The sequence below is a fragment of the Saccopteryx bilineata genome, chromosome 10 (assembly GCF_036850765.1).
Source record: "Saccopteryx bilineata isolate mSacBil1 chromosome 10, mSacBil1_pri_phased_curated, whole genome shotgun sequence".
In the NCBI taxonomy this organism is placed as follows: domain Eukaryota; kingdom Metazoa; phylum Chordata; class Mammalia; order Chiroptera; family Emballonuridae; genus Saccopteryx; species Saccopteryx bilineata.
This window is the reverse complement of record NC_089499.1, coordinates 39,673,453-39,698,727: the sequence shown is the minus strand read 5'-3', so window position 1 is coordinate 39,698,727 and position 25,275 is coordinate 39,673,453. Positions and strand designations below refer to the sequence as shown.

At 41.3% G+C, this 25,275-nt stretch overlaps 1 protein-coding gene across 7 annotated transcripts in view; it reads right to left on the bottom strand.

Annotated features, from left to right (window-relative positions):
* PPP2R3A (protein phosphatase 2 regulatory subunit B''alpha) overlaps window positions 1-25,275 on the bottom strand; it is a 239,225-nt gene that overhangs the window by 117,327 nt on the left and 96,623 nt on the right. For all 7 annotated transcript variants that reach the window (XM_066244971.1, XM_066244967.1, XM_066244966.1 and 4 more), the window contains 2 exons: window positions 20,474-20,577; window positions 12,786-12,888 (listed from right to left, as the gene is read on the bottom strand). In XM_066244971.1, the coding sequence (XP_066101068.1) occupies window positions 12,786-12,888; window positions 20,474-20,577 (207 nt within the window). The remainder of the gene's footprint in view (window positions 1-12,785; window positions 12,889-20,473; window positions 20,578-25,275) is intronic.

The window sequence follows — 25,275 nt, the reverse complement described above, 5'->3', positions numbered from 1 at the left end:
CAGTCTGCATTCCCACCAGCAGTGCAGGAGGGTTCCCTTTTCTCCACATCCTCGCCAGCACTTATTCTGTGTTGTTTTGTTGATGAGCGCCGTTCTGACTGGTGTGAGGTGATATCACATTGTGGTTTTAATTTGCATTTCTCTAATGATCAGTGATGTTGAGCATTTTTTCATATGCCTGTTGGCCATCTGTATGTCCTCTTTGGAGAAGTGTCTATTCATTTCTTTCGCCTGTTTTTTGATTGGATTGTCTTCCTGGTGTTGAGTTTTACAAGTTCTTTATAAATTTTGGTTATTAACCCCTTATCAGACTTATTGTCGAATATGTTCTCCCATTGTGTAGTTTGTCTTTTTATTCTGTTCTTATTGTCTTTAGCTGTGCAAAAGCCTTTTAGTTTGATATAGTACCATTTGTTTATCCTGTCTTTTATTTCACTTGCCTGTGGAGATAAATCAGCAAATATACTGCTGTGAGAGATGTCAGAGAGCTTACTGCCTATGTTTTCTTCTAAGATGATTATGGTTTCACAACTTACATTTAAGTCTTTTATCTATTTTGAGTTTATTTTTGTGAATGGTGTAAGTTGGTGGTCTAGTTTCATTTTTTTGCAGGTAGCTGTCCAATTTTCCCAACACCATTTGTTGAAGAGGCTGTCATTACTCCATTGTATGCTCTTACCTCCTTTGTCAAATATCAGTTGTCCATAAAGGTGTGGGTTTATTTCTGTGTTCTCTGTTCTGTTCCATTGAACAGCTTGGTACTGGCCTGTTCTTATGCCAGTACCAAGCTGTTTTGAGTACAATGGCCTTGTATTATAACTTGATATAAGGAAGTGTGATACCTCCTACTTTATTCTTCCTTTTCAAGATTGCTGAGGCTACTTGTGTTCTTTTTTGGTTCCATATAAATTTTTGGAATATGTGTTCTATATCTTTAAAGTAAGTCATTGGTATTTTAATTGGTATTGCATTGAATTTATAAATTGCTTTGGGTAATATAGACATTTTAATGATGTTTATTCTTCCTAACCATGAGCATGGTATATGCATCCACTTGTTTGTATCTTCCTTGTTTCTTTTATCATTGTTTTATAATTTTCCGAGTACAAGTCTTTAATCTCCTTGGTTAAATTTATCCCTAGATACGTTATTTTTTTGCTTGCAATAGTGAAGGGAATTGTTTTCTTAATTTCTCTTTCAGACCGTTCATTGTTGGTGTATAAAAATGCCTCTATTTTCTAAATATTAATTTTATATCCTGCCACCTTGCTGAATTCATTTTTCAGGTCTAGTAGTTTTTTGACTGAGACTTTAGGGTTTTCTATATACAATATCATATCATCTGCAAATAATGATAGTTTTACTTCTTCTTTTCCAATTTGAATGCTTTTTATTTCTTTTTCTTGTCTGACTGCTGTGGCTAGGACTTCCAGGACTATGTTGAATAAGAGTGGTGAAAGGGAGCACCCCTGCCTTGTTCCTGATCTTAAGGGGATTGCTTTTAATTTTTACCCATTGAGTATGATGTTGGCTGCGTGTTTGTCAGAGATGGCTTTTATCATATTGAGGTATGTTCCTGTATTCCCACTTTGCTGAGCGTCTTGATCATGAATGGGTGCTGGATTTATCAAATGCCTTTTCTGCATCTATTGGTATTATCATGTGGTTTTTCTCCTTTCTTTTGTTTATGTGATGAATCACACTGATTGATTTGCAAATATTGTACCAGCCTTGCCTCCCCAGAATAAATCCCATTTGATCATAATGTATATTTTTTCATGTATTGCTGGATCTGGTTTGCTAATATTTTGTTGAGAATTTTAGCATCTAAATTCATCAGGGATATTGGCCTATAATTTTCTTTCTTTGTATTGTCTTTGCCTGGTTTTGGAATCAAAATTATGCTCACCACGTAAAAGGAGCTTGAAAGTCTTCTCTCTCCTTGAATTTTTTGCAATAGCTTGAGAAGGATCGGAGTTCCACTTTGAATATTTGGTAGAATTTGCCTGTGAAGCCATCAGGCCCAGGGCTTTTGTTTGCTGGGAGTTTTTTAATAACTGTTTCTATCTCATTTGTTGTAATCGGTCTGTTTAGGTTTTCTGATTCTTCCAGATTGATTTTTGAAAGATTATATGTTTCAAGGAATTTTTCCATTAAACCTAGGTTGTCTAATTTTTTGGCATACAGTTCTTCATAGTATTTTCTTACAATCTTTTGTATTTCTGCTGTGTCAGTTGTTATTTCTCCACATTCATTTCTAATTTTACTTATTTGAGTCTCTCTCTTTTTTTCTTGGTGAATCTGGTTAAAGGTTAATCAATCTTGTTTACCTTTTCAAAGAACCAACTCTTGGTTTCATTGATCCTCTGTATTGTTTTTTTTAGCCTCTATGTCATTTACTTCCGCTCTAATCTTTATTATTTCCTTCCTTCTACTTCCTCTGTGCTTTACTTGTTGTTCTTTTTCTAGTTCTTTTAGATGAAGGGTTAAGTTGTTTATTTGAGCTTTTTCTAGTTTCTTAAAGTATGCCTGTAATGCCATGAACTTCCTTCTCCACACTGCCTTTGCTGTGTCCCATAAATTTTGAGTTGTTGTATGTTCATTTTTATTTGTTTCAAGGAAATTTTTTATTTCTTCCTTAATCTCATTGTTAACCCATTCATTATTTAATTACATGCTATTTAGTTTCCAAGTGTTTGAGTGTTTTTCAGTTTTTCTATTGTAGTTGATTTCTAGTTTCATGCCATTGTGATCTGAGGAGATACTTGATATGATTTCAATCTTCTTAAATTTGAGACTCGTTTTGTGTCCTAACATGTGGTCTATCTTAGAGAATAAACCATGAGCACTTTAAAAGAATGTATATTCTGCTGCTTTAGGGTAAAAGGTTCTGAAGATATCAATTAAATCCAGTTGATCTAGTGTGTCATTTAAGGCTGCTGTTTCTTTGTTAATTTTCTTTCTTGAGGATCTATTCAGTGATGTTAGTGGGGTATTGAAATCCCCTACTATTATAGTATTGCTGTTGATTTCGCCCTTAATGTCCATCAAAATATGCTTTATACATTTAAGTGCTCCTATATTAGGTTCACAGATATTTATAATGGTTATATCTTCCTGTTAGATTGCTCTGTTTATCATTATGTAGTGACCTTCTTTATCCCTTACTATAGCCTTTGTTTTAAAGTCTATTTTTTTAGATGTAAGTATTGCTACTCCAGCTTTTTTTTAATTTCTATTTGCATAAAGTACTTTTTTCCATCCTTTTATTTTCAGTTTATGTGTATCTTTTGTTTAGAGGTGTGTCTCTTGTAGACAGCATATGTACGGGTCCTGTTTTCTTATCCATACAGCTACCCTATGTCTTTTTTTTTCTTTTTTTTGTATTTTTCTGAAGTTAGAAACGGGGAGAGACAGTCTGACAGACTCCCGCATGCGCCCGACCGGGATCCACCCAGCACACCCACCAAAGGCAACGCTCTGTCCACCAGGGGGCGATGCTCTGCCCCTCCGGGGCGTCACTCTGTTGTGACCAGAGCCACTCTAGCACCTGGGGCAGAGGCCAAGGAGCCATCCCCAGCGCCTGGGCCATCTTTGCTCCAATGGAGCCTCGGCTGCGGGAGGGGAAGAGAGAGACAGAGAGGAAGGAGAGGGGTAGGGGTGGAGAAGCAGATGGGCGCTTCTCCTGTGTGCCCTGGTGGGAATCGAACCCGGGACTTCTGCACACCAGGCCAACGCTCTACCACTGAGCCAACCAGCCAGGGCCTACCCTATGTCTTTTGATTGGAGCATTTAATCCATTTACATTTAAGGTTATTATTTATATGTAGTTGTTTGTTGTCATTTTATTCTTAAATCGACATTCCTCTTTACTAGATTCCAACCCCGCTTTTGTTCTGTTTACAACAGGCTCCTTAACATTTCTTGCAGCATTGGTTTGGTTGTAATGAATTCCTTGAGTTTTTTTTTTTTTTTTTTGTCTGAGAAGCTTTTTATTTCTCCTTCAATTTTAAGTAATAGTTTGCTGGATAAAGAAATCTTGGTTGTAGGCTCTTGTTCTACATTACTTTGAATATTTCTTGCCATTCCCTTCTGGCCTCATGTGTTTCTGTTGAAAAGTTGAATGTCATCCTTATAGGGGTTCCTTTGTAGGTGGTTAACTGCTTTTCTCTTGCAGTTTTATTATTCTTTCTTTATCTCTTAGCTTTGGTATTTTAATTATGATGTGTATTCGTGTAGGTCTCTTTGGGTTCATTTTTAATGGGATTCTGTGCTTCTTCAACTTGTGTGACTTTTTCCTCCATTTAGGGAAATTTTCAGCTATGATTTCTTCAGTCAAGTTCTCTATCCCTTGTTCTTTCTCTTCTCCTTCAGGAACTCTTATTATTAGAATGTTATTTCTCTTCATGTTGTAACAGAGCTCTTTTAGAATTTCCTCAGACTTTTTGATCCTCTTTTCTTTTCGCTGTTCTGCTTCCATGCTTTCACTTATCTTGTCCTCTAAATTGCTGATTTTATCCTCTGCTTCATCCAGCCTGCTTTTAATTTCTTCTAGTGTAGTCTTCATTTCTGATATTGTGTTTGTCATTTATGTCTGATTCTATTTTATGATTTCAATGTCCTTTTTGATGCCTGCTATCTCTTTGTTTAGGTGCTCAGTTTGTCCATCTATTGTTGCTCTAAGATCCTTGAGCATCCTAACAATCATTATTCTAAACTCTGCATCTGGTATCTTGGTTAGTTCCATCTCATTCAGTTCTTTTTCTGGGGATTTCTCTTGTTGATTCATTTGAATTGCATTTCTCTATCTTCCCATTTTGTCTCTGTATAGACTGCTCCTTTAGATGTGTTGTTTGTGTAGCTAGCTCTATATAGGGTTGGTGTTGTCTTCCTCCAGCTTTCAGTTGTGTTGTTTCTAGATCTTCTTGGGTTGGCTTCAGCTGTTTGTATTCCGCTGTGGGCTACTTGTCTGCTGCTACTGCTCTTTTTGCTGTTTGTGACAGTGTTTTCTATGCCTTAGCTGGGTCAGGTGTGAGGAGCCTTTCCTTAAGATACCACTCTAAATGGGGTTATTAGGTCCTGAGCTGATGCTCTCCGTATCTGGCCACTGAATGTACCAGCCCTGGACCTCCCTGGCCAGAACTTAGTGCAGATCAGTGTGGGGGGGGGGTCACTGCTTTTGACTGGTCCTTAGCAACCTTCTTGGAGCTACAAGCGATCTAGAATTCGTGGCTGCCTCTGTTGGGCCCTGATGCCATTAAAAATAGCTGCACTCTTAGGCTGGCTTTTATCTACTTTTGGCTAGTGTGTGTGGCCTCTCCGTTGCTGAAGTATGGTCTTTCCGCCAGCCCCCCCCCCCCCCACTGCCTCCGCCTCCTCCAGCACTCAAGCACTGGTGCAGGCTCAATGATTGCAACTCTGGCTATTCTGTGGGTACAGGGAGACTCCTCGCCTTGCTGGTCTTTGCCCCCTGGTGTCACTGTGCGGACCATCTGGCTCCACCCCCTGTGGGCACACGGGCTGTCTCTCTGGTCTCTGCTCCCCTGTGGGCATGCTGGATGCCTCACCCCATTGGGGTCCGCCCCATGCCTGCACAGGAGATGCCTCTCCTGCAGGGTACCACCACTCGTGGGCATATGGGAGGCCTCTCTGGGCTCCACTCCCTGCTGCCGCCACCTGCAGACTGCCTCACTGGGCTCTGCCCCTGTCCGCTGTGCAGGCCAAGCACCGCAGCCACCTCCACAGCTGGGCCCTCCCAGCCTTCGATGGGTACTCAGCAGGTTGGGGGGCTGTGTAGCCCAGACCTCACACTCAAAACCTGTGTCCCTGATGCACCCCCTGTTTCTAAGTGTCTCTCTGCACTGACTGGAGCAGGAGAGCCTCTGGTGGGTGGGGTAATTGCTTCCCTTTGCTGGCTTGGTTCTCCCAGGGAAAATGTCCACTTAAGGTTTGGGGAGTGACCCAGTACAGGGGTTAGGGTGGCTGTCACCCACAGTCTCTCCCTGTGCCCCCGAGACTACACTCTTCTCTTGCAACTCCAGTCCTCTCAGCGCTCCCCACTCCTGGAGCCCCAGGTAAATGGCTGTGAATGAGATTTTCTGCATGGTTCCTTTAAGACAAAGCTTGGGTCTGAGAGTTCTGTCTCCCTCTGGCAAACAGTAACCCGGCTCTTCTTTCAGGTAAATACTGTACATATGCCTCCTCTAGTCTCTGGGGCTCCAGACTGGGTTTCTGGTCCTGTGGCTGATGACCCACAACTCTCTGGGCAACCCACCCTGCCATGAGAGACCCTCCGAGCCACCTCTCACTCCTGGGAATGGGGAGGCCCTTTTCTCATCTCTGCCTTTCCTACCAGCTCAGTGTGGTTCCTTTGGCAATGCTTGGTTATAGATTCCTCTTAGTTTAGTCTAAAGTTGGTTTTTCAGGATGATTTTTCCTAAGTTAAGTTGTAATCCACTTTGGTTCTGGGAGGTAGGAGTTGTAACGTCTGCCTACTCTGTCTGCCTACTCCTTCGCCATTTTCCTCTCAGGCCATTATCTCTTAAAATAAATTTTCTGTTCCCTTGTAATGCAAATCCAGCACTCCAGCTGCCATTCTGGGACTTCTCTTCACTGCTTCTCTGGATTGAATCCACATTTTCCTGGATCTCATGCATTCCTCTTTCTTGGTTTACTTAATTTGTTTCAGTATATATTCAAGTACAATATTCCCCTCATCTACAAGGGACATGTTCCAAGAGCCCCAGCAGATGCCTGAAACCATGGACAGTAGCAAACTCTAGATATACCATTGTTTTTTCCTAAACATATATACCTATAATAAAGTTTAATTTAGAAATCAGGCACAGTAAAAGATTAACAACAATTATAATAATATAATGTAATAAAAGTTATGTGAATGGCTTGGGGCCATATTTAAGTAAAATAAGGGTTACATAAAAACAAGCACTGTGATACCGTGATAGTTGATCTGATAACCAGGATGACTACTATGAGATAAGAAACCTCCCTTTTACTAAGAGGCTTAAAAGGCATTTTATGATTTAGGCCAAGCGTTCAGAGAGATTTTGTAAATCTGATTTTTATACTTGTGTGTGATTTACACCAGCTCAAGATGGACGATCGCATTCCGCTTTAGTTAGGGCTGTTATACTGTAAATGGAGATGTTTTCGTACTAGAAGGTTTTGAAAGTAAGGAGGAAGGAGACTTGGACCTCCCTCTCTTCCCCACACCTGTGAGGAAGAAGGTAAACAGCCAGGAATGCAGGAGGGGGAAGGGGGATTTGAGTAGCCCTTTCCTCTCCTCTTTCTTTCTCCTTAATGGGCAATTTACAAATGCTTATTCTCTGACATCATGTAAGCCCCCTCCCATCCTGAAATCGTGTGATTGACGTATGTACGTCTAGGCAAAGGAAACATAAAATCCATGTATGTGAACTTGTGTTCTGTAAAGGGTATATAAGATGTAAGAAATCTTATTTCAGAGAGCATGTGTCTTTGGAGCCACAGGTCCCACGTGCTCCGTGGGCTTTAATAAAAATCCTCTTTTTCCTCTTATACAGTTGTCTGAGTGTCTATCCTCCATTGGGTTGCTTTCCTGCAACAACTAAGGGACTAATGGGCAAATAGCATATACAGTATGGATATGCTGGTCAAAGGGATATGTCCAAGGCAGAATGGCACAAAATTTCATCACACTACTAAGAATGACTTGCAAATTTAATATTTATGAACTGTTATTTTCTGAAATTTTCCATTTAGTATTTTCAGACTGTGGTTGAGCATAGCTAAATGAATCTTTGGAAAGCAAAACAGCAAATAAGGAGGGGAACTACTGTTACTTTCTAAGAAAATAGGAACTTGTAAAGCCAGGAGCCGTCATCGTGACCATTCATATGCAGGTTCGCATTGGATTCGGACAGTCGGTAAAGAAACCATGGAGCCAAAAACTGGTGGGCCATAGTCTTTAATCTAGCTTGCACCCGGCGGGCAAGTAAAAATACACACTGGGCTCCAAAACCCAGTCACATTCAGTGCTCACAAAGCTACTGATTTATCCGAGTTTCCTAGAATCAAAGGTTTCTAGCTCAACAGCCTTATTCTCCTCAGTTCCCCATTTCCTTCCTTATCCCAGATACAAACTCTGTACAAACTGGCATCTCACTCAGTACTCCGCCATCTTGGCTGCTTTTCCTGGCCTTCTCCACGTGGCCTCCTCCCGCTGATGGCTCTATTCTCTCTGCTCTCTCATGCTAACCTCAGGAACCAAGAGAGCAAACTCCCGCTCCGTTCCCATCTTATAGTGCAGAAATCCAAACCCTCAATCCAATATACATAATGGGGAAGTCTCCAATACAAAATCACCTCCATGAGGCACGATAGGATTGCACCACCTCACACCCAAAAGGGTGGGACAGGCTTAATCCCAAAACCAAGCCTCAGGCTACAACAATTCTCAACACACATTAATATCACCTGGGCAACGGCCTCTTTAACAAAGTGAGCATAATACATTTTATCTGCCCAACAGAACTAGACTTTCTGAGTTTTTACTCTCACTCCTTTTAAATGTCTTCATTCTAACCCCCATTCAATTGATAGCTTGGCAGGACAGATATCAGAGTTCAAATCCATTTCCCCAGAGTTGCCAATGAGAAGAATCCATACCAATTCTTTTTTTTCTTTTTTTTTGTATTTTTCTGAAGCCGGAAATGGGGAGAGACAGTCAGACAGACTCCCGCATGCACCCGACCGGGATCCACCCGGCACTCCCACCAGGGGGCGATGCTCTGTTCACCAGGGCGTCGCTCTGTTGCGACCAGAGCCACTCTAGCGCCTGGGGCAGAGGCCAAGGAGCCATCCCCAGCGCCCGGGCCATCTTTGCTCCAATGGAGCCTCAGCTGTGGGAGGGGAAGAGAGAGACAGAGAGGAAGGAGAGGGGGAGGGGTGGAGAAGCAGATGGGCGCTCTCCTGTGTGCCCTGGCCGGGAATCGAACCTGGGACTTCTGCACGCCAGGCCGACGCTCTACAACTGAGCCAACGGGCCAGGGCCTCCATACCAATTCTTATTCCTATTAAGGTGATTTTTTTTTCCTCTCTGGAAGCTTTCAGTATCTTCTCTTCATCGTTGTTTTTCTAAAATTTCAAGGACATGTTTATGTATGTCTTTTTTTATTCCTTGTGCTTGGCACCGAGAAATTTCAACCAAAAGACTTGTGTTCTTTATTTGATTCTGTGGGCAGTGACTACAAGGAGCAGGAGAGGCTGGGGGGGGCGGGGTTAGTATTCTGTTTTTGATTAGTTGTATTCTGTTTTTGATAAGCTACTGTTTACACAGGTGTGTTGTGTTTCCCCCAAGGACAAACACAGGAATTCCAAAGATTCCACTGGGTATCTGCTCTGTGGACCCACCAGATCATCCCAATCTGTTGAAATCTCTCCATCCTACATGGATGATTCTGTATTATTTTTTGACAAATTCCTATTCTCTACATTTCCCCTTCTTTCTTTGCAAACTCCAGCTAGTCAGATGTTGAAATTCTTGAATTAGTCTTGTCTCTTCCGCCAGTCTCTGCTTCTCTCCGTGTGTGTGCACATGCATGCATATGCCTGCCAGAGATATTCTTAACTTTAGTTTCCAGGCTTTATGTTGAAATTCTTAAATTTGGTACCTATGTTTTAAAATTTTAAAAGCTCTTTTTTGTGGGTTCTCTCTGAATATAGTAATTATTTTAAAAAAGGTTTTAATTTATAGGACAGTTTTAGATTTACACAAAAACTGAGAACAGTAGAGTTCCCATATACTGTATACTCAGTTTTCCCTATTATTAATATCTTACATTAGCATTAGTTATAATTAATAAACCAATATTGATATATTATTACTATTATTAAAGGCCACATTTTATTCACATTTATTTAGTTTTTACGAAATGTCTTTTATCTGTGCCACTATTGCATATTACATTTAGTTGTCATGCTTCCTTAGACTCCTTATAGCTGTAAAAGTTTCTTAGACTTTGCTTGTTTTGATGACCTTGACAGTTTTGAGGAGTACTGGTCTGATACCATCTAGGATGTTCCTCTATTGGAATGTGTCTTAACATGCTTTATTCTTTGTATGTCAGTTTGTTTATGTTTGTGAGTACATGCCATGCTATACTTTATATTTGGGATCCAGGTAAGGAGCAACTAGTTGACTGCTCTGTATACCAACCTTCAGTGAATCCTGTCTAACACTTCTCATTAGATCTGCTAACTGTGAGTTACAGCCTCTCTGGGATCCTAATGAGCAACATAAAGCAGAGGAGATCACACACCGCCCCTCATTCTGGGCTGCGGGCTCCTTACCCTGCTTCTGCCTTCCATCTTCAGGAAATACTGCAAATTCCTATACACTGATTTTTTTTCTCTTCTGTTCTACTCTACCATCCCCTTCATTTTCATAGGTTATTCCTCTTAAGTTTCTATATTTTAACTTTAGATGATTTTGAGAAAAAAATAGGAGAATTTATCTATTCATGTTACCTTTTATCAGAAGACTCCACAAGTCCACTTCTTAAATAAAAATAAAATTTCTCCTTAGATTTAAGGAAATATAAATGTCCACTAACTCATAATTATAGCTCTGTTATTTGTTTGTAATTCTCTTGGTATAGATTTAATTTATATCCCTGTCATAGTTTTATTAAAGCTTCTGATAAAACATGGTCAAGCAGGGAAAAGAACTCACCCATATGAACTGTTTATGAAGCGACTATAAGTAGAGTCATGGGCAGGCGAAAGGAGCAGACAAGGGAATAGTGAGGCACAGGGGATGAGCAACAGAATGATACTGCTGTCATCCTAGAAGCAAAAGGACAAGAGGAGGAATAGAGTTTTGGGAGCCCACAGGCTCTAGAACTACGGAGAAGGGGCTGTACAGCAGAAGCTGTATTATATAGAGAGAACTATGCTGAAGCAGAGAGTGGGGGAAAATGCCAGCTGCTCTCTTCTCCCATCTCCTGGCCTCCTGTGCTTTGGCCAGACCCAATCAGACCCAAGTCAGCAGAGGGGACCCAAAAGGTGCAGTTTATAGGGTTAGAGCCAGGTTAAGAATAAAGCAAGGGGATAAGAGTAAGAGGTGGATAGAGAACTGGTATCAGAACAAAATATTTTTATTAGGAATATTGTTTTAATATTGAATATTAGCAATTTTACAAAACATAAATGGGAATACATAATGTGGGATATTATTTTGTATAATTGTCTTGATTAAATGTAAAAAACTATTAAGAATCCTCCTTCTCGGCCTGACCTGCGGTGGCGCAGTGGATAAAGCGTCAACCTAGAAATGCTGAGGTGGCCGGTTCGAAACCCTGGGCTTGCCTGGTCAAGGCACATATGGGAGTTGATGCTTCCAGCTCCTCCCCCCTTCTCTCTGTCTCTCTCTCCTCTCTCTCCCTCTCTGTCTTTCCCTCTCTCTCCCCTCTTTAAAAATGAATAAATTAAAAAATATATATAAAAAAGAAAAAGAAAAAAAAGAATCCTCCTTCTCATAAGCACTTCTTTAAGGGAAACAAAAACATGTAGCAGATAAGTTTAAGAATAATCAAGGCCACCATGCAAATTAAGATAAGCTCAAAGACCCTGAACATAAATCATAACCAAACTCTATATTATTATTATTATTATTATTTTTTTTTTTTGCGAGAGGGACAGACAGAAAGAGAGAGATGAAAAGCATCAACTTACAGTTGTGGCACCTTAGTTGCTCATTGATTGCTTCTCATATTTGCCTTGACCAGGGGGCTCCAGCCAGCAACCTTGGGCTTCAAGCCAGCAACCATGGTATCATTTGGATGAAACCATCCTCAAGCCAGTGACTCTCTGCTCAAGCTAGTGAGCTAGTGCACAAGCCAGTAACACTAAGGTCCCAGATTAACGCTCTATCCACTGTGCCACCACTGGTCAGGCAAATTGTGTATTCTGAACATGAAAATTCTAAAAATCGAAGTCATATGGTGTTAGAAGTCATGACAGCGGTTACCTTAGGGTGGCTGTGACTAGGCTGGAGCCTGAGGAGCTCTAGGGTACTGCTGATGTTGTTTCCTGATATGGTGTAAGCTATACAGATGTGCTCATGTTATAACTCACTGATTGGTGTACTTGTGATTTGTGTGTATAAAAACTATGGCAATATATTTTTCTGCTCTTCTTTAGACATCTTTACTAACAGTCAACAAGATTTATCAGAACTAAAACAATGATGTGCATTCAACAGAAATGAAAGGAAGCCTTTAGCTTCAAGGAACTTATGATCTGCTTAGGAAAACCAAATATTTAGACATTATATTAAGACTATTAACAAGCAATATATGAAGAATGCTATAGTAAAAACAGATCCAATATTGGCATGTAACTAATTCTCATCAGAAGGCCTAGAAATAAATACTCCCAAAGCGGGCTCTTTCTGTTGGAGACTTCTCTTTAACCTTATTGGGCAAATGCCTGGTTACAGAAGGTGCTTCAGTGACTGCTGTGGGTGGCCAAGGGAGGGCTGAGTGGCTCCTCTCTTCTGCTTCATTGGGAGAGCTCTGTTTTGTCTGTTTTATACTATGGATTCTGTGTTAATTTTCACTTAACAAAAGTATTTTGCTACTAAAACAAGCTTGAAAACCACCCTCCCAGAAATCGGACCTCTAGATTTGTCTATTTCAATAGACATATATTACAGTTGAAAAAAAATTTAAAAACCTCTTAAACTCTACAAATAAAACTCATTTTAAAAAGGAAATGAAAATTACCTGAAGTAAAGGGATGAAGTCCTCCTGCTCTAGAGAGCTGCAGCTGGGCTTTGCAAGAAGACAGACAAACTTGGAGGCATCATCATTATGATTATTCAGCAACCTATGAAAGAAACGACTGTTCAGGAAGACTGGCTACAGTGAACAATGACTTCAACACAGCAGCTGGTAATTTGAGTCTGAGCTGAAAGCCATTTAAATCAAGAATCAAATGCTCTCAATGATTAAGAAAAGGGAATTTTTCCATGCTCCTGATTTTGTCAAAGGAACATCTAAATAAGAGCTCAATAACAAGGTGGTGTATTATTTTTATAGAATGTGTCTGGGGCTGTGACCACAGAGTCAACTGCACTAATGCACATAACAATACACCTGCAGGAGAACGTCCATTCAGGCTTAGCACAGAACGCCTGGACCAGAAGTCTAGAGCTGCCCATCAGTCAGAGGGACCACCATGCACCACATGAGACATAATCTGTTTGCCCAGATGGACAGACATATGCAGGGCCAACCTGACAGGGGGCTTTTAAAATTAGACTTTGAAGAATCAGGCTTAAAAAAAAATGGCATAGTAAGGCTTTGAGCTCCAACAATTCTGCACATCCAACTAATTGCTGGAAATTCCCATTTGGATTTTATACTCTAACAGTGAAGTCAAAACATCAAAAACAAAACTTAAAACCTTCCTCTCAAAGTGAGTCCTTTCCATGGGTGACTATTTTTGCTAATGGCGATACCATCCTGAGTTATCTGGGCTTGAAATTTTGAAGTCATTTTAGACTTATTTCTCATCCTTATTATTATATTAGTCACCAAATTTTTTTGTTTTCCTTCCTTAATTACTTACTGAATGCTGACTGTGTGTCAGGTACAGGGTCTGGCTTTGAGAATACTGGGATACAAAGAAAATACGATACAGTTTTGTGCCCTGTGAGAAGCTTAGGGCGAGAGCTACACCAGAAAGGTTATACTCTGGTGAGACAGCGTGAGAGAATATGCACAGGGTGTCATACAAGGACCCAGGAAGGCTAATGAGATTTCATTAAAGGGGGAAGTAGGAAAGAAGGCTGTTGTGGGTCAGGAGGGTCACATGTACAAATGCCTGGTGTGCGAGTGCACGGAATATCTGGGTGGTAAGTGAAGGGACATGAGCATGTAGGACAGAATCCTGGAGGCCCCTTTTATGTTAGATCAAGATGCCTGGACTTTAGCCTACTCCACAGAGGAATTTTAATTTGGACAGTAACATGGACCAGATGTGTCTTTCAGAAACATCAAGCAAAAATTTATCCAAGGGCCTGAGCATGGATACTGGCAATGGGAAATAGAGAGAAGGAGGCAAATGTGGTTGAAATGAAAGTACGTAGTAGTTGATTCGTGTGTGTAGAGCATGGGGGGAAGGGGTAAAAGGGGGAAGTCCGACGACTCCTAGGTTCCAGCTTGAATCACTATGTGCTTGGGATAGAGGATGAGAATACAGGAGACCTGATGAATATTCTCTCAGAATGTTTTAGGCAACCACTCTTCCTTCCTATTTCCATTGCAACATTCAGTCCAGTGTTTTACTTCATGCTAGAATTAAAAGAGTGTCATAAAAGTCTTCACTGTTCATTCAATCTTATATTGACAATTCTCCATACTAAAGCATCCTTTGATTATATAATTCCCCTTCTCAAAAGTGTTCAGTAGCCCTCTACCACTTACATGAGTGGCTTTAAATGCCTAAGTTGATATTTAAGGCTCTCTGTAACTGGGCTGGAGCCTGCCTATACCTATCTTACTACTTTGCTAAATGAAACTTATACTCCAGGCTGCTGGCCTGACCCACTACTCTCTGAGTGTTTCCTGTGCATTCTTGCCTCTGTGCCATTTCTCACACTGTTCCACTCTCCTAGAATACTACCCCTCCCAACTTGGCTAGCTGAATGCTGGCTATTCTTTAAGGTCCAGTGAATAACCTACCTCTTCCAAAATGCCTTCTCATATAACTAAATTCTTTAGTGACCTCTGTACTATTTAATTTACATGTATGATACACACCACTGTACGATTAGCTGTCTTTGAGCTCTCTGGCACCTAAAGGGCAAGCAGTTATAGTTATTTTCTTCTTTAGCACCTAACACAGCAACTTTCACAAAGAAGATTCCCCAAAAATGTGATCTAACAGATGTATGTACTTAACTGACTTTATCTGTTACTATGAAAGCTACAGTGTGGTATTTATATTTATCCTCCTTATCATTCTTCGGCATGCTCAAGTCCCCAAAGTTAAAGAGATCTACCTTTCACAAAAAGATTAGTGCAGTAGGTGCTGACAGGAACCACCTCTTAGGACTGGAAAATGGTAGGATTATCACAACAAAAAGGCAGTGAGGGCTTTGAAAAGGAGTACTTTATAAAGAAAGGATAGCACTACTCAAAATCCGCAGATATGACAGATGGGAGGTACTCTGAAAAGGGAAAAGTCAAATCAGGTATGGTCTTTGCTTTTAGAAACAGAGATAAATACAAAGAAAAGCTGATTATGATTTTCAGCCAATGCTAGTGGCTGGTGGGCTCTATCTGAAAGGAGAGAGGAGATGACAAAAGTCGTGAAGCTGGAGAAAGAAGGTAAACACAGCTATTCCAACCTTCTACAGCTCTTAAGATAAAGTATTGTTTTCTTAATGGACAAATGACATGTTTACATAAAAGGTAAGAGAAAGTAAAGCATAAAAAATCTGGAACAATATTACTGACTCCACTTAAGAGGACCTATGTCACAGAGCTGGTAAATCTAGGACCTCAAACAAAAAAATTGGAGTAATGTCTTTTCCCAAAATGTCCTCACTCTAAGAAAAACAAGTCAGAGTAGAAATAGGAAACGGACACTAGAGTAGGAAAAATAGGGCAGAGGCAGGGGAACAAGAGCCTGTTAGGTGTTATTCCGCAAACCACCTGGAGGGGGCTAGGGAGCATCCACCAGAGAAGCATTGGGACAGAAGAGAAAATATTTCCTGTTATGCTGTGACTGTATTTGACTCCCCTCCACAAACTATATAGAACCTATTATTGGAAATCAGCACACATGGGTGTATGTCAATATGCTTTAATTTTGTATCATTATCTGCTAGTTATTTTTTGTAGTTGGACATTTAAAATATTGTACTTTGGTATAAGTTGCTTTATGGAAAGGGTAAAATTCGTAAAAAACATATATACAAAAATAAACATGTCTTTTTCAAGGTCAGTGTGGTAACTCAAACCATCATGCTTAGTTGCTTAGTCTCCCAAAATAACCATACTTGGGGTCTCCCCTAAAGCCTCTCTCTGGCTTTTAAAAGGCATTTAAAGAGCTCATAGAAGAGCTCCCACTAGAGGGCACAACAATCATTTTATATCTGGCCAGAAGATAAAGCTTTACTGTAAACATACACTTATCTAATCACAGAATTTTTATTTTTTATTCAGTGACAGGAGGGGAGGCAGAGAGACAGACTTCCACATGCACCCTGACTGGGATACATCTGGAAAGCCCACTAGGGGGCAATGCTCTGCCCATCTGGGGTGCTGCTCCATTGTTCAGCAACCAAGCTCATCTTAGAGCCTGAGGCAGAGGTTTTGGAACCAGCCTCAGTGCCTGGGGCCAACTTGCTCCAATCGAGCCAAGGCTGCAGGAGGGAGGGAGGGAGAGGGAGGGAGGGAGGGAGAGAGAGAGAGAGAGAGAGAGAAAGAGAGAGAGAGGAAGATGGAGGGAGAGAGAGAGGAAGAGAGAGAGGGAGAAATGAGAGGGGGAGTGGTGGAGAAGCAGACAGGCATTTCTCCTGTATGCCCTGACTAAGAATCAAACCTGGGATATCTACACATCAGGCCGATGCTCTATCATTAAGCCAACCAGCCAGGGCCTACAGAATTTTTTTTATTCTTTTTCTTTTTTAATTCAGTGAGAGGAGGGGAGGCAGAGACAGACTCCTGCATGCGCCCAAACTGGGATCCACCTAGCAAGTCCACTAGGTGATGATGCTCTGCCCATCTGGGGCATTGCTCCATTGCTCAGCAACTGAGCTCTTCTTAGCACCTGAGGTGGAAGCCATAGAGCCATCCTCAATGCCAGGGGCCAACTCACTCCAATAGAACCTTGGCTGTAGGAGAAGAGAGAGAGAGAGAGAGAGAGAGAGAGAGAGAGAGAGAAAGAAGGAGAGGGGTAGAGAAATAGATCGGTGCTTCTTCTGTGTGCCCTGATTGGCAAAATTTCTTTTAAGTGAAAATAGATAGGGTCAGTTGTGCATGCTTTTTAACCTCATAAATAGTTTCCTCCAGTTCCTAAAGTGAAGACTTGTGCTCCCCCCCCCTTTGCCTTTTGCAGAAATCTCTTTTCCCTAGAGATAAAATTAAAACAATTTTTTCAGTAAAGGAATACAGCTGTGTGGCTGCTGTTAATGCTCTAGCCACCAACATAAATGTCCATCTCATCTTAGTGACACAGTCTTAAGACCAAAAAACCCCCCAAACAACTGGCTGTTACTTTCCTCAATATTATGCAGTTAATTGCAAGTAAATCGACATGGATACTAGTTTTTCTTTGCTACAGTTAACCTCAGGCTAACAAACACAGGTTCCTAAAATTGTCAAAATAATTGAACTGTAAGTAGTTCCAGTCCTCTCTGGTTCTAATCTTTTACAGAACAGATTTTCTTTTCTTTCCTTTTTTTTCTTTTCCTTTCCTTTCTTTTCTTTTCTTTCTCTCTCTCTCTCTCTTTCCTTTCCTTTCCTTTTTTTTTTTAACAATCTCTCAGCTTCCTCAGAGTTGTCTCTTCAACATAATTCTCACCTCTTGCTTTTTCCCCAGATTGTTAGATGGTTTTTTGCCAACACAGCTGAACTCAGTGTCTGACGTAGATATCTCTGACAAAATACCCCTATGTAATATCCCTATTTTTTCTACTCCTGATTCACACTCCAGCTGAGGTCTTTACGGGCCTAGTACCTATCGGGATGAAAAAGCTAGCTGAATGAAAGCTATAATACCTACATATTTCAAGTTATTGAATTCTGCTACTATCATATGCTGATTTAAAATAACAGTAATAGTAATTAATAACAGACAATCAGACCACCCAGCTGAAGTCCTGGCTTTAATGGTGGGAAAAAGGGAGAGAATCCAAGCTGACCTCCCTACTACTGTACAGGCCCTAGGCCCTATTTTCTTCCCCCAGGTTTGGCCAGAAATATTCCAAGGGCAAATGCTAATTCCTTCGCTGATTTACTTCTGGGTAATTTGTGTGTGTGTGTGTGTGTGTGTGTGTGTGTGTGTTGCTATTTCTAGCCTCCAAGTAATTCCCTTTTAGGACTCTTATCCACATGTTAAAAAAATAAGAAGAAAAGAAAGGCATTTCTGGATATTATCCAGCAGTTTTCCATTTGCTATAGGAGAGGTGAAATGGTGACGATGGCTCCAACTTTGGAGTGTCACTCTGATGGTGTATGAGGAATGACTTTCCTAGGGTCCTTTTAGTCCTTGGTAGTAGGACAACTTAGAACTACTCCCTATAACAAAGTGACTAAAATCCACATGGAAAATATGAATCATGTGTAACTTTTAGCTTCGGTGTGGTTCTTCAAATGAAGTTCATTAACTGATAGTCTTATATACCCTGATTATTTTAGTGCTGATGTAATACATAAAGAACCTGGTAAACTCAACTTGCTGCTAGATTTTAAAAAATAAGAATACATTTATTAGGCTGACCAGGTGGTGGCACAGTGAATAGAGTGTCGACCTGGATGCTGAGCATCCAGGTTCAAAACCCCAGGGTCACATGCTCGAGAGTGGGCTCATCTGGCTTGAGCACAGAGTTGCCAGCTTGAGTGTGGGATCATGGACATGACCCCAAAGTTGCTGGCTTGAAGATCAAGGTTGCTGTGTTGAGCCCAAGGTCACTGGCTTGAGCAAGGGGTCACTCGCTCTGCTGTAGCCCCCCCCCCCCAGGTCAAGGCATGTTATGAGAAAGCAATCAATGAACAACTAAAGTGCCACAATTACAAGTTGATGCTTGTTATCTCTCCCTTCCTGTCTGTCCATCTCTCTAACTCTGTCTCACTAAAAAAAAAAACCAAAAAAAAAAAACAAAAAAACATTTATTAATTATCTATTATGTTTTTTTCCAAGTGAGAGAGGGAAGACAGAGAGACAGACTCTGGCATGTGCCCTGACATGGATCCACCCGGCAAGCCCTCTATGGGGTGATACTCTGTCCATCTGGGGATATTGCTCAGCAAGTGAGCCATTTTTTAGCATCTGAGACCCCAAGGCTCCACAGAGCTTTGCTCAAACCAATCAAGCCATGGCTATGGGAGGGGAAGAGAGAGAGTGAGAGAAGAGGGAGGGGAAAGGGTGGAGAAGCAGATGGTTGCTTCTCCCATGAGCCCTGACTGGGAATCAAACCTGGCATATCCACATGCTGGGCTGATGCTCTACCATTAAACCATCTGGCCAGGGCTCACCTACTATGTTCTTAAGCATTATATTACTAAGGGCTTTTGGAGGCATGAAGGGACTATAAGGCATCTGTAAGATGAATTCTGCTGCTATTATATGTGGATTTTAAATAATAATAATGATGATGAAGATAGGTAAATAGCATTTCCCACAAGTTTATCAGGAAGGGTATCTAGCCCAGAAAAGGTGAGAAAAACATATAAAGAAAGCTGATCAGTTAAAAGAGGTAGAAGGAGCAAGCTGTGACATGCTCTTAAAATGTACAAATACAACCTTTAAAAGAGAAAACAGATAGGAAAAAAAAAGAAGAAAGCTGGGTTTGAATTCAAGAAAACCTGTCAAGATGTTAAAGTCAAGGAGTATCTTTTTTTTTTGACAGAGACAGAGTCAGAGAGCGAGATAGCTAGGGACAAACAGATAGGAAGGGAGAGAGATGAGAAGCATCAATTCTTCGTTGCAACACCTTAGTTGTTCAGTGATTGCTTTCTTATATGTGCCTTGACCAGGGGGCTACAGCAGAGTGAGTAACCACTTGCTCAACCCAGCGACCTTTAGGCTCAAGCCAGTGACCATGGGGTCACGTCTATGATCCCACACTCAAGCTGGTGATCCTGCGCTCAAGCTGGTAAGCCCACACTCAAGCCAGATGAGCCTGCACTCAAGGCGGCAACCTCGGGGTTTCAAACCTGGGTTCTCTGCATCCCAGTCTGACACTCTTATCCACTGCGCCACTGCCTGGTCAGGCCAGGAATGTCTTGAGAAGTGTATTATTCATTTGCTTCAGTCTGTTAACTGGAGCTTTCAAAAAGCAATAACTAAAATTGATTAGAATTCAGCTATTTTTAACGAACCAACTAGATAGAATTCTAAATTGAATCATCTGAGAATGGAAGCTGTATTTTCATGTGATGCATGTGGTTTGCTTTTATGTAACTGCTATAAGAGTTAAGTCCTAAGATCCACATTTAACAAGTAAAACTAAGAAACCATCAGTTCCTAAAGAGGTATTTCTGAATATCAGTTTCACTGCTTAGAGACATAAGATAATGGCTTATGGAAAGAATTTATGTGTGGGTGTTAATGGCTGTGAATTGTTGAATTTTACTTGTTGAAATAAAGTGTAAAGGATAAATAAATGACTTTTATAAAGCACGTCATGAGTACCAGACAATTCTTTGCCTCGCTTCAGAGAAACTGCTCCCATACTTACTTTCTCCACATGGCAACAAATGACTGTGCTGACACAAATCCTGTCTTCTCTCCCCCTGCAGCCTTGAACATTGGGGTTTTCCAATAGAGAGGACAGCCACAGACCTGCACAAAAAACACACAGTGTAAGCCAAGGGTCAGTGGAGAGATGGCATGGCCAAAGGGCCTTTGTGGCTTTTACCCTTCATGCCACAGTGGACAGTGGGCCCTTGGGGGAGCCAACCTGGGTCAGAGGCAAATACACCAGAGAGAGGCACAGGAGGAACAAAATACAGGATTACATGATTAATGAAGAAAATGGAAATCCATTTACCTTTTCATCACCCTATTCATTTATAGTGATGTTTCTTTCCCCAATCCTGACAGTTAAAGCAACCAATCTTCCCCTTCCTGCCACTCTTACATCATTTATTTTCTACTTTCTAGAAAGAAAAAAAAATGGCTGAATGTCACAGTTGTCTATGCCCTTCCTTTTGATGGCAAAATACAGTCACCTTTATTACTCTCGGGCACTTGGTGTTAACACTCCATCTCTATCTCCTACTCTCCTTTGCGTCTTATGTTAAGCCTCAGGTTCAAGAAGAACCAGAAAATCCTTGACTGTTTAAGAAAATAGCTACCAAATCTATTTAAATGGTTACAAGTCAGATGGAAGATAAAAGGCAAAGATCAAAATGCTATAATTTAGGTATTAGAAGCTACCACAAATGACTCCGTATTATAAAAGCCTTAGGAAGAACTGGGAGTGAATATAAAGCAACTACAATACCCAAAAAGGTAATTATTTTTCTTCCTCGATAAAAAGCTTTCTTTAAATTAAAAAAGTTATTCTTATAGCTTATAAGAAAGAGTTCTTACCAAATTTACCCATAATTTTTTCCCTAGAGAGAAAATTGTTCCCTCCTAGTAATGATAATATCTACATATTAGCAGAGAAATAGTTTCCAAATGTTCCCAGTTTTGTATATACACATAAAACATATCCCCAAATCTGGAACTCCTCAAAAAGACACATCTTGTTATTAGATAAAGAAATCTTTATTATTCACATTAGATCTAGAATCTGTTGAGCCCTCATCAGTCTACAAAGGGAAGTTTCTCCACTGGAGGTTGACAAGACGTGAATTCACATTAGGTTCAGGTAACATGCCTGGTGTGAAGCCTTAAGAGTCAGGGGGATCCCTATGGAAGAATGAAGGGTACATGGTCTGCAATTAGTTATGCTGAGAACACCCAAGGCTGCTGGGTTCACATCAGAGAGGAGAATATGGAAGGTGAGATTCAAGCCAAGAGAGGTAAATATGAGGCAGAAATAAGGTTGCTCCTGCCAGGGCTACTAAAGCACGTTCTGCAAGCATGATGGAATTTAAGATTTCTGAAGTCCAGAGTTCAAATACCTCTACTGAGGTCAAGAATGAGGGAAAGGTGTTGCTTAGCAACCAAATGGCTTGCTTATTGTGTAAATTATGATCGCCAAGGCACAAAGCTCACAATTAATATACTTTGAGTTGTAAACTGTCAAATCCACTTTCCCCAATCCCAATCCTCTCTTTCATGCAGAAAGGTGATTGGCCAAGAAAATGCTCTTAGATGTGACAAGCTATTGGCAACTGCTGGGAAAGCTGAAAGAGTAGTCTGCATTATGAAGGTGGAGGGTGCAGAGCCAGAAACACAAAGTATAGGGAGAGATTGGAACTGATTTGCCAAAGTGCTCAAAACTCCCACCTTCAGTCACTCATGGATTTTTCAGAATTGGAAGGAATTAGGAATCTTCTAGCTCAACCTTGAGAAGTGGCCACCAGTCTCTCAGCTCTGTGCTTACTTGCCTCCCATAGCTCTTGCAACGGCTGTGGGCCTACTGTCCCCCATGCGGCTACTATTGAACAGCTTATATTCCGTTGACTCCTGTTAAAATGCAGATATGTCAGCTAGTGTAGGGTATTAAATCACTGAGACATTAACACTTATAAATTTATTATGATCCAAAGGCAAAATCCTAAGAGATAAGGTAGAGAATGTTTTGAAATAGACTGGAAAGAGCTGACCTATTTTGCTCAAAGTGGGTACCCTGAGTAAACCAGTGTTAGGGTATCAGGCCCTTGGAGAAAATGTCAAAGAAAAAAATGGGAAGGGCAGTGAATGGCAGGGGTTGCAGACATTGCACTTTGACTATTAAAAAAAAAAGCATGGCTGGTCTGCATCTGCTTAAAAACAAAGAATTAAGGTAAAGGGAATCAGGAGATCAACATGAATCTAAGAAAATAATGGTATTAATCTGAGGGCAACAGCGTAGTCTTTTGTACCAAGTGAGAGGACAAGCCAGTACCAAGTGTTTTGTTACAAAGGAAGAGAATGGATGACAAGGGGGGATACACAGAGACACAAAATGGGTTTAGGAAACTTGGGTTTACAGGAGCAGGCAAGAGTCCATGTGATAATAAAGTCACTAGAACAAAGAAACTTGATTAGCACCTACAGTCTGAACTAAGAATGGCCTAACAACATGAAGAACTGAAAGCAAGGTTGTCTAGTAAGACACGCAGGAGGATATAATCACTAATATCTGCAATATTCTTTAACATTTTATTTTATTTATTTTTAAATTTATTTATTTATTCATTTTAGAGAGGAGAGAGAAAGAGAGAGAGAAAGAAAGGGGGGAGGAGCAGGAAGCATCAACTCCCACATGTTCCTTGACCAGGTAAGTGCAGGGTTTTGAACTGGTGACCTCAGCGTTCCAGGTAGACGTTTTATCCACTGCGCCACCACAGGTCAGGCTTTAACATTTTATTTATTTATTTTTATTTTTATTTTTTTGTGTTTTTTCTGAAGCTGGAAATGGGGAGAGACAGTCAGACAGACTCCTGCATGCGCCTGACCGGGATCCAACCGGCACGCCCACCAGGGGCAATGCTCTGCCCACCAGGGGGGCGATGCTCTGCCCCTCCGGGGCGTTGCTCTGCTTCGACCAGAGCCACTCCAGCGCCTGGGGCAGAGGCCAAGGAGCCATCCCCAGCGCCCGGGCCATCCCTGCTCCAATGGAGCCCCGGCTGTGGGAAGGAAAGGAGAGAGAGAGAGGAAGGGGGGGGGTGGAGAAGCAAATGGGCGCCTCTCCTATGTGCCCTGGCTGGGAATCGAATCCGGGTCCCCCGCACGCCAAGCTGACGCTCCACCGCTGAGCCAACCGGCCAGGGCCCAGGCTTTAACATTTTAAAGTGTCTCCTCTTGTTATTCATTTGGTCTTCATGTGATCTCCATGCAGAAGAGGGCAGATATTTTTAACCCATTCTGCAGTTGAAGAAATAAAGGACAGAGCGCACTTGACAGGCCACAGAATGACAGGTCAAGACGGTGTTACATCAGCCAGAAGACGGGTTGGAGGGCTTTGCATGGTTCAGAATATAGTTTCACTCTTTTTCTTCAATTTCTTGCTAGAGGCCCAGCCTCTGACATGCTTTCCTTACTGTTCCTCAGTTTCTGTTTCCACACTGCCTTTGTCCCTTCTAGATTCATTCTCTCATCTCTTCTCTCTTAAAGCTCAGGGAAAAGTGCATACTACACACTGGGAATTAAATTGGGAATGGGCATTAATCTCTCCAGCGCTGTTTGAGGTTGAAGGTGAATAAGCTAAACTTCACCAACAGATGCAAATCATGAACACAAGAGGTTTGTTTACACTTCAAATTCAAGCTGCCCTTGAAAACAGCTTTATAAACTACAAGAATCCATAAAATTGTTCATTTATTGCTGTAACCATCTCTCCTCTCATTGTCCCCTAAATGTTGTCTTTCTTCTTTTCAAATGACCTCCTCTTGCAAGAACACAAGCACACGGAGTCCAAGGGCCGTAGGTGCAGAGTTCACTGCTCAGTGCAGGCAAGAGCGGTTAGCTAGAAATAAGGATGGCTTAGAGAGCGTTCACAGACTGCCCCAGCCCAACAAAAGCTGGTTTAATGGTGGTTAGCTAACCGGAAGATGCGATTAAGTGAATTTTTAAAAATAAATGGTTTTTAAAACAAAGAAACAAAATCCAATAAAATGAGCTGATACAGTAATCCAAAACAAAACACTACAAACCAATATACTTGTAGTATCTTCTGATGACATTATACACACATTCTCACATTTATAGGCAATGCTATTTTTGACTTTTTAAAGGTAGGAGCAGTTTACCTTACCACTTGCACTGACAAATAAGGTTTACGAGCAATGAACACCGATGCTTGGCAGCCATAAATGGAATGTAGGGCTATAATCAAGTACAATTCAGACAAGTTAATCAGATATGTATGTATACTGGCTATTGTGCCACATGATGATTAGGTATAAACAGTAATTGTTATGTAAATGACTATATGGTTAAACAAAATAGCTCTCTATGTTATTAAACTTTTCTATGTTGTCAGCTTCAACACTAACAGTTTTCCTGATGACACACTGCCTGCAGATAGCCAAGCTCCTTTCTCTGGCTCCGCAGCAAGCACAGACCCATCTCTGACTTGATTACACCCTTTCCTACAACTCCTGTGACCACAGTAGGCAATCTTCTCTCTCCTCTGAATCTGCAGAGTGCTAGAGGGTCACTGAACCCTGGAGCAGGGCAGGGATCCTGGGTATACAGGGGTCGGTGGGCCAGGGCAGGAGGGTGAAGGCAGGGGGACAGAAAGGCCAAAACAGGCTCCTCAGTCAGGGGATGGAAATATTCAGAGGACCTGAATTCAGTATAGAGCAGGGAGCAGGTCTGACAGTGAGGTATTAATCATATGGACAGGCTCTCCAGGGGTAGTGAGCCCAGCACACCTAT